Here is an 18,886-nt window from a genome sequence, read left to right as displayed (position 1 = left end):
GTTTTAGCTTTTTCATATTCCTTTACATGTCACTACGTTTAAATAGGTTGACTTGGGACATTTTTTTCGTGGTTTCTGTATTAGACCTGTCGTCCATTTATTTGTAAGTCAATGGTACGAAATGAAACTATTTTTTCGTATTTAAATCGCGTATATTTGTTTTTTTCAAACAAACCGACGTTTCGGGCCCTTTACAGGTCCCATGGTCACGGTTGACCATGAGTTTCATTTACTATGTATAACAATCGCAAAAGCCTAAGAACTCATTAATATGGGTTTTACGCCCTCTCTTCTCACAAGTATCGATATGACTTGCTTCGAAGTGAGCCTATCAAGCACAATAATCACAGCAACAAGCACAATGATCGTAGCAACAATCACAATGATCGTAGCAACAAGCACAATGATCGCAGCAACAAGCACAACAATTGATTCAATTAAGAATAAGTCGAAAAAATTTGACTGCAATCCAACATTTCAGTGTATATAAACGTGTAAACGTCACTCAGCACTTGAACTACGGGTCAAATCAAGTCCTAATCAATCAAACAGGATTTTGATCGCTTGAGATGCTATCATCCAAAATGCCGATTCGGGCCGATACGGGCCTAGCACTAGTGAAAACTACTACGTGTGTTGCGTAATGTATTGAAAGTAACTCCGGAGGCACTTCGTTTTGCATGATGGTAACCATGCCAACATACCTATAAAAACACACCCTTAACAGAGAATTAAATCGTAAAGAACTTAAGGGCATTACGACTGCGGCCATCACTCTTAGACAAGAAGACAAGTCCCATATGCCGTGCTTGTAACTCCACCAGCACCCTTATCCTTCAAAATCGGAACGTGGTAATGCTCACGTTACTACTGACAGTACTTCCTTGGACGAATTCTTTGACAACTAGCTCTACTGCACTCCGTCAAATATAGATACTAAAACTTCAACTTCCATGGTTGAATTTCGACACGGCCTAATTTATTTGGCTCCACGCGGTTTGCATTTAAGCCAAAGATACCATTTTATACTTGAGTAAACAAAGTAAAAGAATAGAATTAAAATAAATTTTCAAAACAAGGACAATAATAAAGTATAGGTTGAGTCATTGTTTCTTTGGAGCACCAGAAATCGCAATAGCGGAATAATATTGTTGTAATGAGCCCCTTTATTGCTGGTGCAGCACTTTGCTTGAAATATTGCCGTTCCCAACTCATATTTACATATATTTTGCCGTAGTACAGGCCCGGAGTTAGATGGTGCGCTTTTATTGCGCTGTTCCGTTTTATCGCCCCCATCACTTGTCAATTCTACAAGATAGGCCAACAGCCGCTACAACTTGCGCACATTGTTGTCTTGAATTTTTATTTTTCACAGTATTTGAAGCACAGCGTTATCTTAGCTCTTTGATTGCCTATGAGTTCTTCCCAACATCGACTCTGGTAACACCTACCTAACTATATAGGTAACGCAACAGCTACCAAAAACAATAAAATAAATATAGAACGAAGAATGACTGAAGATTCAGTTATCAGCACTCGTTCTTAGTGCCAATAATTAAGACATTGCCAGCAAGAAATAACTTTACACAGTACTGTAGTACCTAACCCTATCTACCGACCCGAGAGAAAGGGTTTTCCGGAGAGACTACGGCCTCGAGGGTACGGTGGGCGTCCGGGCCAATACCTCCGACAGTGATACCCCTTGGGTATGGACTCACCGGGGTATGTGGTTAGCTGCAGGGACGTACACGTTAGTCTGCCCCCGTGGTGTGTGGCCGGGGCGTTAGTAGCGGTCTAGTTGAGGTCCTGAGGCGAAGAAATACGCGGGACACGTGAGTTGCCCTTTCAGTCGGTAGCTATGTCCGGATATTGTCGCAGGACACAGCTACTTGGCATCTCCGGCACTAGGCCAGAGAGCTAGTAGAGGATGGACTAGACATCTTCCGGTCCCTCCGGCCGCGTAGGAATTTGGGAACTGGAGAGCGTCGGGAAACTGGAACTGACGTCGGGACGTGAGCGTGTCTTACAACTCCGCCACCAATGAGAAGATTTGGCTAGTCGTGCGGAGCGCGATGGGAAGTGAGCGTGCTTGTACCTATCTGAGAAATAGGGAGGGTGCTGTACGTGCACCTGGAACGGCTCACCTAAGGCACTAGCATTATAGAGAACCTATGAAGTCCGTGCAAACAGGCTGATCCGGGATTAGGACCTGACTTAGGCAGTCCCTGTGCGAGCGAATTCGCACAGGTCATAGTGCCCTTCCCGCATAATAAAGAGATTGACAGAGAGGGACACTATAAACAAAACTTATATAGAAAGATATGGGACTGCACTGTAATATATTTCTATACAATAAGCTGGCTTTTTCACAAGCTGGCTCCTGTTTCCTCATTACCATTGATTATGTACAACACAGGATTCAAAGTAATATTATCACGATAATTACCTTGATGAATATACTTTTATAGTCATCTTGTTATTTATAAAATTAATTAATACAACAAATTTCTAAAAACCGGTAGCAATGTCGTGTCATATGTTTGTTATACAAACGTGTCAAATGTCCATCACATAAGCGTCATAGTTTATAATATCTCAATCCAGACCTGCGCCATCCCTAAAACCGCTCCGGAACAATTTCTACTATACTTCCTTCATCGTCGATCTTTGAAATTAGAATTTTATTCCTCGCATAAACATGACAAAGGCTTATTTCGTAAAAGACGTTAAACTACGAGTACATAATAAAATAACATTTGCTACGAGTAGGTACGTATATTATTAATATGCTTACAGCAACGGTTTTCAAGTCTCTCTAGAAGTAGGTTAATAGGTTATAACTAAAGTAAGTTAAACCCTCGGTGTAATAAGGTCACATCTCCAAAATGATTATTCTTCAGAACAGAGATATAAAGATTCTACGTACGAAGTTAGACAATAACTTTTTTATACTTAAATAGGAAAGGTACAAAATTTCGCACATACGTGTCTCTCAGTTTATTATCTAAAACACTGGCACTTTACCATCAGACGCACGACTTGCCCGTCCTGTCACTTGGTAACCATCATAAAAAAATTAAGTATACAAAGGTGTATGATTTCTTACATTCAGCAATGCTCTACAGTGCAATTGTCTGTACATTACGTAAAAAGGCAAAGAAGCGCCATCTTTTATTTGCAAGTCGCGTGGCCTGATCTGGTAGATCGTGACTTATTTTCTACGGCACGGGTTAATTATCTAAGATCTGATAACGCTATCTAATAAGGTCGACCGCGTCGTTACGAATTGAGAAATGTGATTGATTGGATTTTATTTCTTGCAGGTATTTTTACGGTGATATGATATTGTCGCGGAATTTAATTATATCGTCATAATAGATAAAGTTATTATATTTTATATAACTTTGTCATCTTTTAGCATTTATTTGTTAAGCAAGGACAAAATGTAGGTAACATTGCCCCATTCCTCACGTCGTAATATATAGATCAGACAAATACAAAGAAAAATCCGTAAGAACCGTAGATCGGTCCTACGGCTACCATGTTGAGGCGACAGACGCTGGTTTGAATTTAGTTGGATCGAAGGAATTTTGCTTTGTGTTTGTTCGGTTTTTGTATCAATAATAATAACAAAGTATTTTCACAAAAAAACTTTTATAAAAAACAGGCCCCAAAAGTTCGTGGAAGTACATCTATTGTCAAATTTTATTGAAATCCGTTACCGAACACTGCGCGAAACTGGATTCACACCACACTGGATCCAATCACATCCACTAGTTTGCCACCATTAGAGGTGGAACATTTTCTTCAAATTGAAATGGGGCCAATATGAGATACCTACACTGGGTGAGAATCATCGAAATCGGTTTACAAATGATATATGATATGAACGAAAGAATCGCGATGTATGTTACATACAAAAAAAAATACAGTCGAATTCAGAACCTCCTCCTTTTTTAGAAGACGATTAAAATAGTCGTAAAAACATCATGATATAATTTTTTTTTAAATTCAATTTCAAAAAAGACCCTTGAGTGTGTTTTGACTTTTTTGTATTTTATTTTTAATCGATCCTGGATTTTAGAGAGAGAGAGAGATTTACTCGGCCCTCACTAACTAACGCATTTGTATTTTGGAGCTTTCGAACTTCAAAGATTAAAAAACTTTATTTGCCGCGTCACAGACCCGTAACATTTAGCACGTTAAGATTACAAAATATTTTAAGCTAAGTCATACATTATTAGCATAATGTATGACATAACGAAATGCAAAGATTTGCGAATACACACACAAGTAAAATATTGATTTAATAAATAATAATAATAAAATATTCCCTTTTATTATTATTATTTATTAAATCACCACTCCCCTTTCAAAATTCAAATTTTTTATTTTAGGCCATGACCAATAATAATGATAATAATAGTGTTGTAATTATTAATACAAAGATCGAATACTCAGAAAAGAATCCTTCGATCCGATAGGATTCCAAGCGATGTCTTCTAGCAAACCGTGGCAGTCGCTATGCCAACTGAGCCACGGAACGAACCAGCGTACCTCACGAATTATTCTATGTGCTTGTTTATCGGACTTCTGCATTTTGGTTTTCAACAACTTTTTAGCCGTTGACCATCTATGAGAAATCTATGAAAGTATTTCGTAACTTACGACGAACCTAACCTAACTGAGTGGATCCGACAAACAAGCACATAGAAAAAATCGTGAGGTCCGCTGGTTCGTTCCGTGGCTTAGTTGGCATAGCGTCTAGCACGGTTTGCTAAAGATATCGGTCCGGATCCGGCTGGATCAAAGGATTTTTTTTGTTCGATCTTTGTACTAATAATTATAACAATAATAATAATATTAAATTTTTATTGAATTAATATTCAATTATTTTTTGTGAAATTACTCCACTAGTTTGTTATAATTATTAATACAAAGATCGAACACTCAGAAAAAATTCCTTCGATCCGGTCGGATTCGAACCGACGTCTTCTTGCATACCGTGCCACCATACCGTACCAGTCCTGGCGAGAGATGTCGCTATTCACTGTATTAATTAAATTTTTATTGAATTGATATTCAATTATTTTTTGTGAAATTACTCCACTAGTTTGTTATAATTATTAATACAAAGATCGAGCACTCAGAAAAAATTCCTTCTTTATAATAGTATTTTATTAAACAAATTAGATACCTTAAATGTCATTAAATAATGAACATTTCGTTATTGGCACCTCAAGCTTTTTTCTGATTTTGCCGACTACGAAACTGGAAATAAATAAGATAATATACTAAACCGCTTATAGAGGGTTCTAGATCTCTATTCGCAGACTCTAAACATGTTTAAAGTTCTATTACGCTAAAAATTCGATATCTATTACATAAGATGTCTTATTTACAAACACTATATCACAAGAAGCAATTATCGAAACATCTTAGCTTCGCTATGTTGTACCAAAGAAAACAACGAAACAAAACATAACCCGTCTAATAAAATAAATCACTATGTCCCAAACAAACAATTGAAAATCAAATAACCTTTGTGATTTTGTTAGAAACATTGACTTTACGACTTGAAGCCGGGCCAAAAAGATCAATCGCAACCTTGTCCGAGATTACTATATTTTATTTTGATTATTTTTATATTATATTTTTAGTTAAAAAAAAAACAATTGACAGTATCTTGTAAAATGCTCGTATTCAAGGCCTTTTAAAAGGGTAAATATAGTGTTTTTCAGCAAGAACTTTGTTTCGTAAATCATAATTAAACAATAAATTTTGATGACAATGATTCAAATTGTTATTGTATTAAAAAAGTTTGGCAATTATGAATGAAATACAAAATGATATCTGATAAATGTTCACCACGACCACAGCTACAGATGTCGATTCCTTCGTCAAAGACAAAATGGTGGTTAATCGCTTCACGAATTTTGAGTTTTAAGGCTGCAATCGATTCGAATGGCGCCTTATAGACTCTGTCTTTCACATAACCCCACAAAAATTAATCCAGCGGTGTTAAAACACGACATCGAACTGGCCACTTAAACGCAGATCGTGAAATTATGCGATCGGGAAATTTGGTTTGCAATAAATTCATTTTTTTCGGTGGCTGTGAACCTGTACATCGAAGAAGGTTCACAACTCTAGGAAAACATGCAAAGTCCCCAACGCACATTGGGCCAGCGCGGTGGACTATAGCCTAAACCCTCGCCTGAGATGACACCCGTGCCCAGCAACGTATAAATGGGTTAATGATGTCACAAAGATAATAGGTACTCTTTGACGAACACAGTGGACTTTGGATGAGAAGGTTCCGGGTACGACCAATTCGAAAGGAAACCCTTATGAAAGAGTTCGTCCAGAAAAACTCTTGCCGCCTTGTCTATTTCTGCGGCAGTAATGTGAGCTTTATTGCGTTTTGGTTTTCAAAGTTAAGGAGGAGGAGCTGGTGAAGCTACAGGCTCGTGGAACTAGTCAACTTTTGTTTCAAGATGACGGGCTCACTGATGGTGTTGCTCAGATCTTCGCTCTTAAGTCATACTGTAACTGCTATGAAAGGCGTGTCGCTTACCACCTTATTACGCACAACTTGTGCGTCCGTTAATTTAATATCATAAAAAAAAGGTTCACAACCTTAGAAAACGTGTAAAGTCCCATCCGAGGGGCGGACCCGCCTATACTCTAAAATCAAAATTAAAAGTTACGTCCTTTCGTTATAAAAGGAATGATAATGTCACAATAAGTACAATAAATGCGTGTTGTTTGCATACCATACACATAATTATACATAAAACCACTTAACAATGCAAGTTAGATGCAAAAACCGTAATGTTGTGAAAAACTAAGTGATATTAAAGAAGCTTCATTGTCACTTGACGACTTCGGTGGGCTAACGGTTTGCATTGTGGGTGTTAGATGTGTTGGTCCCGGGCTCAATTCTCAGTTGGACCAATTTAGGAATTTTTCTATATATTGGTTCTAGTCTGGGTGTTCTAAGTAGTGCCCCAGAGTGTATTCCGTAATCATAGTACAAGGAAAAAATAGAGCACAAAATTATCTTTTAAAAACAGTTAAAATTAATTAACGTGTTCGTAACTTGTAACTTATCGGAACTTACCCTAACGGTGCATAGCTGAAATATCATTAAACAATGTCAATATTCTGAAAACGGGGTTATGGCTTTTTTATGATGTCTCAAAAAAATATTTTGTCACTTAGCCGTTTTAGTTAGTGGATGGCAGTATCACCCTTTACACGGATGCTCTTTTCGCTGTAACAAAAACGAACACGAGCAATCGGGCGCGAAAGAACGGAAGCTTAAAAAAATTCAAATAACTTGCGAAAGAGTAACTGTATAAAGGATATCAGTGATTTCGAACATTTTAAAGTGCGAAATAATCCACAATATTGAGCATATATTTCAAATTTTAAACTTGTCAAGACAAGTCTTACAAGATCTTAAAATAAAACCTAAAGCTTGTGCGGCCAAAGTTTGACAAAAGCCATTGTTTTTGAACAGCCTTTGTCCCTGTGAATTTTGACTTAGTGCCGTTGAGAGGTCTCTTTATGAACTCTTGAATAATAAATATTGTGTTGGTTGATATGTGTGCTTTTCAACGAAAACATAATACGTCAGGAAATGAAAGTATTTTTCCGGATTTAAATCGCCTATATTTGCGTTACGTTACGTTACGTCAATGTCGGCAAACTAACCAATCAAGTGACAAAAACTGCTATCTGATTGGTGGATCGATGTCTTGATAACGGCAATTTCTTTTTCGATTTTTGAATCTATTTAAATCAGATTTCAAATTATTAAGATATTTATTTTCTTGGTAATGATCATTATAATTATATCTTATAACTATCCATACCAATTGAAAAAAAATGAAAAATCTTCGAGAAAATTATTCGAATTTAACCTTTATTTATATTGACATTTGGCACATTTGGATACGTCTCATTTTGTTACTCCAAATAATTTTATAAATATCAAGATCAAGATGCATTTATCGACATAATTATCGTGATTAATTATCAGAATAATAACTGTCAGTGATATGTATCACTTCGAACCTTGATTTGAATAAAAACTTCATATTATGAGGAAAAAAAACGAAAATAATTTTCTTATAGCCTCGTTGGTGCAGTCAGTAGAGTGATCATTATTCATTCATTATCTACCTTTAACTAGGGTTGACTTACGAGATACTGATGTATAATGTAGAAGGTATAATCATATAAATTCTTGTCCGTAATTACTTGGTATAACTCGAATTTTTTTTGAAGACGGCTGTTTTATAAGGGCATTTCTAAACCGACAGCTGCAATCCCTTTTTAAAACTACTTACACAGAATTTGATATTGATTGATATTACAAAACTATTGAGTAACACAGAAAAAACCCAAAGCATAGAATAATTATTCTAGCGGCAAACTTTCGGATTATATTCATAACACAATTTAATATTTTATTTTCGAAGTATACAATTTTTTATTCAAACAACATTTCATTAAATTTGTACAATTCGAGCTTAAGGAAGCGATAAATTGCATTTCACGGTTGTTTTTTTTTACAAGCGAAGAATTTTTATTCTTTTTTAAACAGTAAATAAAATGCCGTAATGTTATGGATGCCCAGAATACACAAACAATGCTTTTTGCATACGAGCTTAATAACAAAATTATAAGTATATTACTTGAACACACTATAAAAAGCAAAACGTCATCAACCTCTTTCGAAAGTTCTAGAGTACAGAAATTACATTTAATAACTTTAATAAGGAGCATAAAAAATAATACCCAACCAATAAGTAATTTTGAATTTCCATCTTCAATTTCAAATAGCGCTTGTTGTTGAATAGCCCGTCTGTTGAGTCTCGACCAATCAAACTACACAATTCGAAAAAGGAAGAGGTTATTGAGAAGATGGGTCGTTATACTGGTAATGTAGTTTATAGATGACCAGTATTTATATTTGTGTAGCTTTTTGTTATGTAATGGTAAAGAAAGGATATTCTCAAAAGCGAATACTCGCAGCCGAGCTGGAGAAAATTTAAATAGAAAGTCGGTTGTGCAACATTCTGTTTGATTTGACGCTGTAACACTGTATTGACTCGCCCAGTTATGACATATGTGGCTACAAAATGAACCAACCAAAAAGCCCCGAAATTCACAATCCCTAAAAAAAACAAAATCACTAGTGAGTGAGTATAGGCACTAGCCATTGGCCTACCAACAAATGGACGTCGGGTCTAATACAAAAAACGATGACAAAACATGTCCAAAATTAACCTATTTATACGTAGTGGTATGTAACGACATATAAAAAAATAAAACATTTAATTTAAATTGTAACGTCATTGTAGTATTGCTTAATTTTGGTTGCAACAATATAAGGGCCCAAAAACACCATATTCAGCTTCTACTGGAAACTTAACAAAATGCACCATATTTAGGAAAATTACTTGAATACAAGAGAACGAAATTGAAACTGACAAAAAAGTTTACATAAACTTCTTTAAATTAACGTAATGGGTCTCTTTCCGTCTTTTGCGCATGCAATGTGTAAAAAAATACAGTAATGTAACATAACAATATTAATATATTAGACATAACTTGTTGATGACTGTACCCGCCTCAGTCAACCGTAACCATGGGACCTGTAAAGGGCCCGAAACGTCGGTTTGTTTGAAAAAACAAATTCACGCGATTTAAATCGGGAAAAATAGTTTCATTTCCTATGTGTAACAATCGCGAAAACTTATCCGCTCACGCGATACATGCAGCCGTAGACGCATACCACACCTAGAGGTGCCGGTGATGATTTTATACCGATTTATCGGTTATCGAAGTTATAACAGGTAAAAGAACTAATATTAATTGTTATTTCGGTAACTACTCTAGCAAACCATAAAGTTTTTAATGCGTGGGTCTGTCATTTAAAAAAAATAAACAACTTCAAAAATACGTCACGATAATCATGTGTGTTATTGTTTCGGTTTGTGATTTCGGTGTTTATTTATTGAAAACATACCGTAAGTAGCGTTTTTAAAGTTTACCCTGAATATAAATGTTTATAAACTATACTTTAAGGAATAATTTCATGGTAAACGTTAGAACCACTCAAACGGAATATTATCATATTTACACCAAAAATTTCATTAGTGCTTTTTAAGTGCAGTATTTGCGGTGTATTACTGCATTTTATTTGAGATGTTTTTGTTGGTAGTACGGAGGGTATTTATTTAGCAATGCAGAATAATAATTTTTATTTATAAAACTTGTATTTAAACTGAATGCTTTTCTAATTTGCGAAAACAAATAGCCGCCATTTTGCGGTTGGAGGAGCGCATCGCGTGAGCGAACTGAATAGCATACAATTTTGACGAATTTCACACGTTACTTGATATCGAACGATATGATAGTTGTGTGACATGCGTGAGAAAAGTTTTTATTTGCCGCCATTTCGCCAGTTGTAACTTGCAGTTCCTGACCACATCATAGAGAACTTATAATATGCGTATAGATAAAGCAGTGTATGTAACTGTACATAATTAGGCATTAAAACCCTCGTGTGATGTTTTTATGAAACGAATGCCTTTTATTGCTAACCATAATTTTTGCATTTCAAACCAACGAATAGAAGACATCCCTCACGGAGCAGTTCCTTATCTTAAAGTAATACTGCAACTTACACCAAGACGAGATAATCTATACCCTTCTACGATACGACTGCCTCCGTGGCCGAACGGTTACCATGCCGGACTGCCACGTCCCAGGTTCGATTCCCGGGCCGGGAGAAATGTTTGTATGGCTTACATTTATTTCTATCGTGAGTTTGGGTGTAATTTGTGGTTATCTATGTGTGTGTCCATGGCACCCGCGACACAGGGTTTCCCTAGTGCGGGGCTATGTTGAGTGTGTGCGTTATTATTATTATTATTATTATATTCTTACTTGCACCTCTCGCTTTGTTAATTTCTCCAACTCTCTCATTACCCGATCAAGTTAACTTGCCATAATATATATTGCATAAGAATCCTTTTTTCATATGCGTGAAAGAGACAGCGGTATTTTATTACGTCAAAAGAACGCGGCGATAGTCATCTTGTCTCGTTGGGAAACAAGGCGATGCGCGACGGCGATGCGCGACTACGCGACGACGTACGTAGATAAAATGATCAGGTGTTCCGTTCGTTCAAAAGTGTCGCTGATGTGGAATAAGGCATTTAAGGCAAGGCGATCGGAATCGTCTTACATGGACTGATCTACTAAGCATAAGTCACAGCTAGTGTTTGTTTTGCATATCTTTAAATTTGGAACCTGTAAAAGACCCGAAACGTTGGTTTGTTTGAAAAAACAAACATGAGCGATTGAGATCCTAAAAATAGTTTCATTTCTATGTGTCACAATATGAAATCTAAGAACTCGATACCTTTAAATTGTGCTTACTGTCTCCACTGAATTTAGTCTCTAAGAATTTCCTATACATATCCAATCTAAAATCTCTCATCTCTTCCAGAGCTACCGCGGTCGCAAGCCACTCGGCGGTACAGCTAGTATTCCTGGCACACCAGTCTCGATCCCTGGTGTTCCCGGCCTGAGCCCCGGCGTCCCCGCGGCGGCGTCCCCAAGCCCCGCACCACAGGCCCCGGCGGCCCCGAGTCCGTCTCCAGCCACCACGCCAGCTATGAAGCAGGAACATCCCAGTCAGCCTATGGTAAGTCTATTACCATTTTCAGCCTTTCTTTATGATATCAAGTGGTAAACGACACACCTCAGAGCTTTAAATTTCAAAGATCTGAAGAACACTGCCACTCGCTTGCGCGTCACTTCGAGATATGAAATTGACAACTGTGTATTTTAACCAGCTCCAGTTTCAAATTCGTATCAGTTCCGAATTCGAGAAATGACGATCCGAAATGTCACAAGCATCATTTTGTCCTTTAACCTTTAACCTAGTTATTTTTATCTTTTAACCTAGTGCACAAGCAACATCCGAAGTTAAGAAGTTGTATCCGAGTTTTCTAGATTTGTTAAACGACTTGAAAAAGGAGGAGGTTCTCAATTCGACTGTATTGTTTTTTTTTGTATGTATGTTACGCGATAACTCTGGTATTTGTGAACCGATTTTCATGATTCTTTTTTGTTGGAAAGGGGGTACTTCCATAGTGATCCCATTTCATTTTGAAGAAAATCATCCACCTCTAAGGGTGGCTGTTCACGCATGGAGATTCTTTTTTATAAATAGCGCCTAAATTTTACGTAAGGAGCAATTATTTTAATGGTTGATTTTGCTATTTCAATACTCAATACTCAATATATTTATTGCATTCATATGGTACACATGTCTTAAATTTAAAATAATGCTACACATATGAGCCCTTTCTTAAGGATAACAATAACAGCAGAGGTAGGCCGAGGTTTCAATTATTAATTAAAATTGTTATTTATCAAATAATAATATAAAAAGAGGAAAGTCATATAATAATAAAGAAATACGTCATATTATGAGTAGAATTATGTCACTTGAAAGTTTGAATTTAATTAGATTACAGTAGCATAACTTTATAGTATATAATTATTCAAATTTATTATTATTTTTATTTGTCATCAAAGTATTCATTTAAATTGTAATAGCATTTATTAATAAGATGTCATTTTAATTTATTTAGAAACATTGAATACTTTTCCTCGTTTTTAATAATGGGCTGGAGCTCATTGAATATCCTTCCCGACATCGAGTTGGGACTCGAGCTGTGTATGTGTAGCCGAGATCGTGGCAGAAGCAATCTATTGCGTGGTCTCAAAGTGTGTCGCGGCAGGTCGTCAGTGTTAGTGTAAAAGTCAGGGTGTTGTTTAATAAATTTACAAATTTCTAAAATATATATAGAACACGAATTCAAAATTTTAAATTGTTTAAAGCGCGGTCTGCAGCTATCCGTACTACTCAAATTGCCAAGAATACGGATGCATCTTTTCTGGATTGTAAATATTTCTCGTGCGTGCGCACTATTTCCCCAAAGAATAATTCCGTAACTTAGGTGGGAATGAGTGTAAGCATAATAAGCGGCCATTGCAGTCATTACGTCAGTCGTTTTCTTTATCTCTCTCAATGCGTACCTGAAACTAGACAACTTTTTCTTAATTTTTTGTATATGACATTTCCAATTCACATGCGTGTCTATATTTAAACTCAGCAAAGTGAAGCTGTGTACAGTTTCTCCAATGTGTGTATGTGTTTCTCCAATTCAAGGCGTTTTTCTCTCAATATACTTTGAGTAGTGATAACCTACTTTTATTATCTCCAGTGTCAAGTCCTGTATAGTGGCGAACTAGGGGATATTTCAATAAAACTTGGCAAATAGACGTAATTCCACGTACTTTTGAGGTCGATCTTTTTAGTACTCTGTACTGAGATTATGTAGTCTCGGATTCAGAACGAATACGAATCGGATGCAGTCCGCCAACGCGTTTAGTCTTCCAAACCGGACTACTACCCATTTCTTATATCCACCTATCGCTTACCTATTTCTACCGCCAAGCAGTAGTGTGAGCATTTCTGCCATCGAGTATATAACCAGAAATAGAGACGAAATAAGGGCCATATATTCCTGGTAACACATTAGCGATATAGCTCTTATAAATATCAACTCTCGTTTGCACTGAAATGTAGACAGGCCAACTACTGACCTGTGTGTACGTCTCCGTATATTCCAAAAAATATTCTGTGTTTATTGTAATAAAGATAATATTTTTAACAGTGCTGTTCTGTTCGGTGGTGTGGGAAAAACAGCAAAACATCTAATTACAAAACAAACGGTATCACATTTCATCGGTAATTAAATATTAAATATGTAATTTTGCAATTTTCGTCCATTGTAACAAAGCTCAAGTTAACTGGTCGATTTGAAGTGAAACAGTTGACGACACCCGTCAATTGTTTCGAACTCGGGCTGGCCAATCGGAGCGCAGTTGTCACAGTAATGATATGGCAGAATAGTTTTCAAATAAATTAAATGACATTTCGTCTCTATTTCTGGTTATAAACTCGATGATTACTGCGTTCCAGTTTTGAATGGACGCACGGTGGAACGTGTCGCTTACCTCAGGCGCACGACTTGTACGTCCCGTCAGTTAGTGTCATTAAAAAAACCCTAAACAGATGTGCAAACAGATTAACATCTATGTAAAACAACTAACATTTAATAGTAAACATAAACTTGTTTGTAACAACAAGTATTTAAATAGGTAAGTTAATTTTTTCGCACAAACAATAAACACAAAGTATTACTAATAGAAGCCACTAAGTATGCAAATTACTACCCCATAATTCTCATATTACAATACCATGTAATTAGTACTATAAATACCATCAAATTATGGTGCTATTATGTAAACTAAACGATAATATGTTGGTACTTCATTGTATGTAATTATTACCATAACGATGTCGTTGCATGTGGCTATACGTATGTTTTTAATTTTCGTGCTAGTGACGAGTTGTGTACATACTTCTATTTTTAACGAGTGTTTATTGAGCAAATTCTTTATTGTGTTTGGTTATGAGATTAATTATTAAAAACCGGAGAAAAATGACCCCTAAAGAATAATAACTTTTTCATACAAAATGAAACTATTTTTCTGGTTTTAAATCGAGTATATTTGTTTTGTCAAACGTATAAGTATTTGATTCGTTTAAAATCCGTAAAACCGATATAACTTTTTCATTAAAAAAAATCGTACCTTAAAAGTTTTGTGGAATTACATCTATTACAGTTGTTGTGGAAATCGGTTAACGGAAAGTGGGTGAAATCCAACAAACCGGATTCATACCCTAATTTGTTACCCTTAGAGGTGGAATATTTTCTTTAGATTTGAATGGGACTACTGAGTTACATGCTTTTCAATAAAAACAAAATCATTGAAATCGCTTCACACACGCCGGAGTAATCGCGTAACACACAAAAAAAATACATTCCAATTGAGAACCTCCTCTTTTTGAAATCAGCTAAAAAGAATGTATCGCATTACTACGCCGAGAAACTGTTCAAAACTTACCCCAGAATCCGAGTTATTCTATTTAGCTCAATATAAAATAATTCAAAATAAACGTGTAAGGCTTTTACAAGAAATATTGCAGCCACTTTTACTCAGTATCTTAAGATTAGGAATGAAAAGCACTTTGTACACGAGTTTTATTAAAATGAAACTCATTTTATTTGGATACGGGAAACATTTCATTAAAAAACATTGTAAACCAACATTTTATAAAATTTATAAAATGTTGGTTTACACATTATTAATATTTAAAATTTATCAAAGGCTGGTTATGATGTAGGAATACAAAGCTTTCTGCGCGTTCAGAAATTTAATTTAAAAATAATTGAATATCATAGTAATAAAACGTTGTGCAATTCAATAGAATTAATATTACAAATAAGTAATGAATTTGCAACGTTTATTATAAATGAGAGCTTGGAACAATTATTTAGTTAAAACAACGGGCATTGGATAATGGATTATCACCGCTATTACTTACTACAGTTATGTTTTTGACACGGATGTCTTTTCTATGCCAATTAGTTATGTTACAGATATCGAGTTATGGCAGCTTCTCCTTTCGTCACAAAGTAATATTTTCTATGCAAAACAAGTGATTTTATAAACGATTATATAAACGTTGCGTGATTCTTATTTTGTAGTTGTTCAGTTTAGTATATATCCTTTATTTACTGCTGAAGTAGAGTAAGGAAAATTAAACACATCGGAGACATCTTGCAATCTGTTTTATTGGTTTCATCACATCCAGATGCATGTGGGACACAAAAGTGTATCTTTTTTGCCCTTACATTTTAAACCTCGCTCACTTATTTATGAGATACATAAGGCTGTCTCATTGTCTCATTACATGCCCCAAAATAAAATAAAAAATCACGAGTTAAATTTTACTTATACTCTTACGAAATATAATAGTAACGTGGACACTAAAAAAGGCGGAACGTGACCACATTGACGCCTTCGAGCTGGAGAAAAATGTTTCGAATCCACTGGACTGATTTTCGCATCAACGACTCATTTCTGCGGGAGCTTAATGCCCAGACTAGACCACCTTATGTCTCCGTAGGATACTTAATTTCTTTGGTCACATTGCAAGGGCATAACCTGGCTAATGGTTACCGGACGGATCGACGGTAAACATCCGAGGGGTCACTGTCCCATAAGATGGTCCGACCAAGTTAGTACGGCTCTTGGCATGTGTCTCCATGATTCACTCCACTATGCCAAAGACCGCCACAGATGGCAAACCGTGATCATGTAGAAACTGTTTCAATTGTGAATCACAACTCATTAATGAGAAATACGACGCGAGGAGGAGGAGATACCATTACATGTTCTACAATTATAATGTTTTTACTTGTTTATTTTACAATTTCTCTTTACTCTTAAGTTCTTTAAATATACTAACTTCTTTTAATTAGCTTCAATCTAAACATTTATTTTTTTAATACTCTAACATACTTGACACTCAATGGCTTCAAAAAATTTTAGAGTTTTAATGAAGCCTGGCAAAATATTATTCATAGCATTGTGATATATATGCAGCGCGCGGCAAGGAGGGGAATTTTTTTAATTTTTCCCGTCCTGGGTCGGACCAACTTCAGCAATTTCTGGGTGCGCGCTGCGCCAAAATTTATTGCTTTGCGCCGGTCTTGGCGGTTATTTATTTCATTTTCTGGTGCACATTGCAACAGAACATGTGGCCAGCAACATGTGGCGTAAATGAGCTTGGTTACAGTTTTAATTTAATTTTGGACAAATTTTAATTAACATGTCACGGGCCGATGTTATGTATTGTTTGTTAGTGTTTGTCGCCAGCGAGTAAATCAAGCGTGGCCTTTTTTAAATTCAGCTACTTTTTTATGCTACTAAGTGACGAGACGACCAAGACGCGCGTCTGGTGGCCTGTCCATAACAGGTGCAGAGCTTACAATCATAAAAATCTGCAGAGCGCTGTCACTGCGCCTGTCATCCTGAGACATATGTTAACAAGTCCTATGTGCTTGTAATGTCACCAGCATCCTTACCTTTCAAAACCGGAGCGGTCCGCAACGAACATCCGCTCGAACACCTCCGCATTCAGCGCCCACAATATAAACCGGTAGGCCTCCAAGGAACGTAGAAATTCAATTGGAAAAAAAGGTCAATTCAAAAACAAAAAATTTACGCGATTTTAAATCGGATAAAATTGACTCCATATTATTATGACTGAATTATATTGGTTTATACGTTATACAAAACAAAATACTTACTCATTAGCTTCCAAGATCTAGTATATTGTATATTGGAATTTCCACCAATATTTCATTTAAGTGCTTAGTTCACGGTACATAATAGCCAATAAATTATAACCGGGAATCACATTGTTTTGTAGAAACTATAGACCAAATTATTGCAAATTTACCGTTGCTTTTATGATAATAGTTAATGAATTATCCATTGTTTTGAATTATGAACCAGTTAGAAGACGTATAAAGACATTTTAATGTATCTATTTACCAGTTCTTATTTTAAATGTTGGCGAAATGAGTACACACTGGCGGGCTGAGTGACGAAAAACTTTCATGGATTTCTCATAGATGGCGCTAAAAATCTGCAACAAGCGCATAAAGAACTTCGTAAGGTCTACTGTTTCGAGGCCAGCCGGATTTCACGATTTTTCTTTGTTTTCGATCTTTGTACTAATAATTAAACCTTATTTCGATCATACAGTATTTCTCCTCTTTCAATGGGGTAGATACAGACTTACGTACACATTCTATTGTGACATATTGTCAATCAGGGTAAATAGAGCAGTAGAGCACCTTGTGAAAGAGTTCGTCCAGTGAAGTACTGCCATCTTACCTATTTCTGCCGCCAAGCAGTAATGTGAGCATTACTGTGTTCCGGTTTAGAAGGGTAAGGGTGCTGGTGAACTTACAGATACATGGGACTCGTCAACTTTTGTCTCAGGGCGCAGTGGCAATGCCCATAAGATCTTTGCTATATAAAGCTATGAGCGACACTGCAACTGTTATGGATAGGCATTACGCTTACCACCAGGTGCACGGCTTATACGTCCCGTCACTTGGTAACAAAAAAAACACAAAATAAAGTATATTCCTCTTACCCCACCTGATCTTACCTTAGATATTTTTAATTTACCAAAGAACTTTCCCATTTACGCTATAAACGTTTTGCATTGCTACATGCATATATAAGACCATTTAACTTAGGTTAACATTACGTGTGGTTCTGATGGTGGTGAATAATATAAATATGTGTACAATATTGTCCTTTTAACGGCTATAACCAGGGTTAAAACAAACCGTCTGCTTTGTAAATGGGGTGATAAAATCCAAAATTTAATGCAATTATGCGTGGAAACGGCGAGATCGTTGCATTGCAACATTTTAAAAGCACTAATTACACGTTACAAGTGTAATTATTCACAATAAACGAGTTTAATCTCGTTATTGGATCTCATTAGAACAAAAACAAAGTTTTAATTGCACAAGAACACACATCTTAATAAAATTTCGTTGAAGTTTATAAAGGCATTCTCTTTGACGCGGGTAGAGCGGAGATTATGCTGGCTTCTTTTAATTTTATATTTATTGCTAAGCTTTTGTTGTGTAAATGAGTAGATAAAATAATGTAGAGATGTTATACAATAGAATAGAAATTAAAATTTGTGAGAATTTGCCGATAGAGTTTATTAAAGTAAATATGTTCAAAAGAGGTCTAAAATTACACCATTAACTTTACGTCTCTTCTACAAAATAACGAAAGAACATACATATATATATATATATATATATATATATATATATATATA

At 35.9% G+C, this 18,886-nt stretch overlaps 1 protein-coding gene across 2 annotated transcripts in view; it reads left to right on the top strand.

The window, feature by feature from the left end:
- Window positions 1-18,886, top strand: part of LOC113236993 (DNA N6-methyl adenine demethylase) — a 217,647-nt gene that overhangs the window by 183,501 nt on the left and 15,260 nt on the right. For both annotated transcript variants that reach the window (XM_026473233.1, XM_026473232.1), the window contains one exon: window positions 11,531-11,728. In XM_026473233.1, the coding sequence (XP_026329018.1) occupies window positions 11,531-11,728 (198 nt within the window). The remainder of the gene's footprint in view (window positions 1-11,530; window positions 11,729-18,886) is intronic.

The sequence above is a fragment of the Hyposmocoma kahamanoa genome, unplaced genomic scaffold (assembly GCF_003589595.1).
Source record: "Hyposmocoma kahamanoa isolate Upper Pololo Valley unplaced genomic scaffold, ASM358959v1 92, whole genome shotgun sequence".
Taxonomy (NCBI): domain Eukaryota; kingdom Metazoa; phylum Arthropoda; class Insecta; order Lepidoptera; family Cosmopterigidae; genus Hyposmocoma; species Hyposmocoma kahamanoa.
The sequence above is the reverse complement of the archived record's forward strand: the minus strand, read 5'-3'. Positions and strand labels throughout refer to the sequence as shown.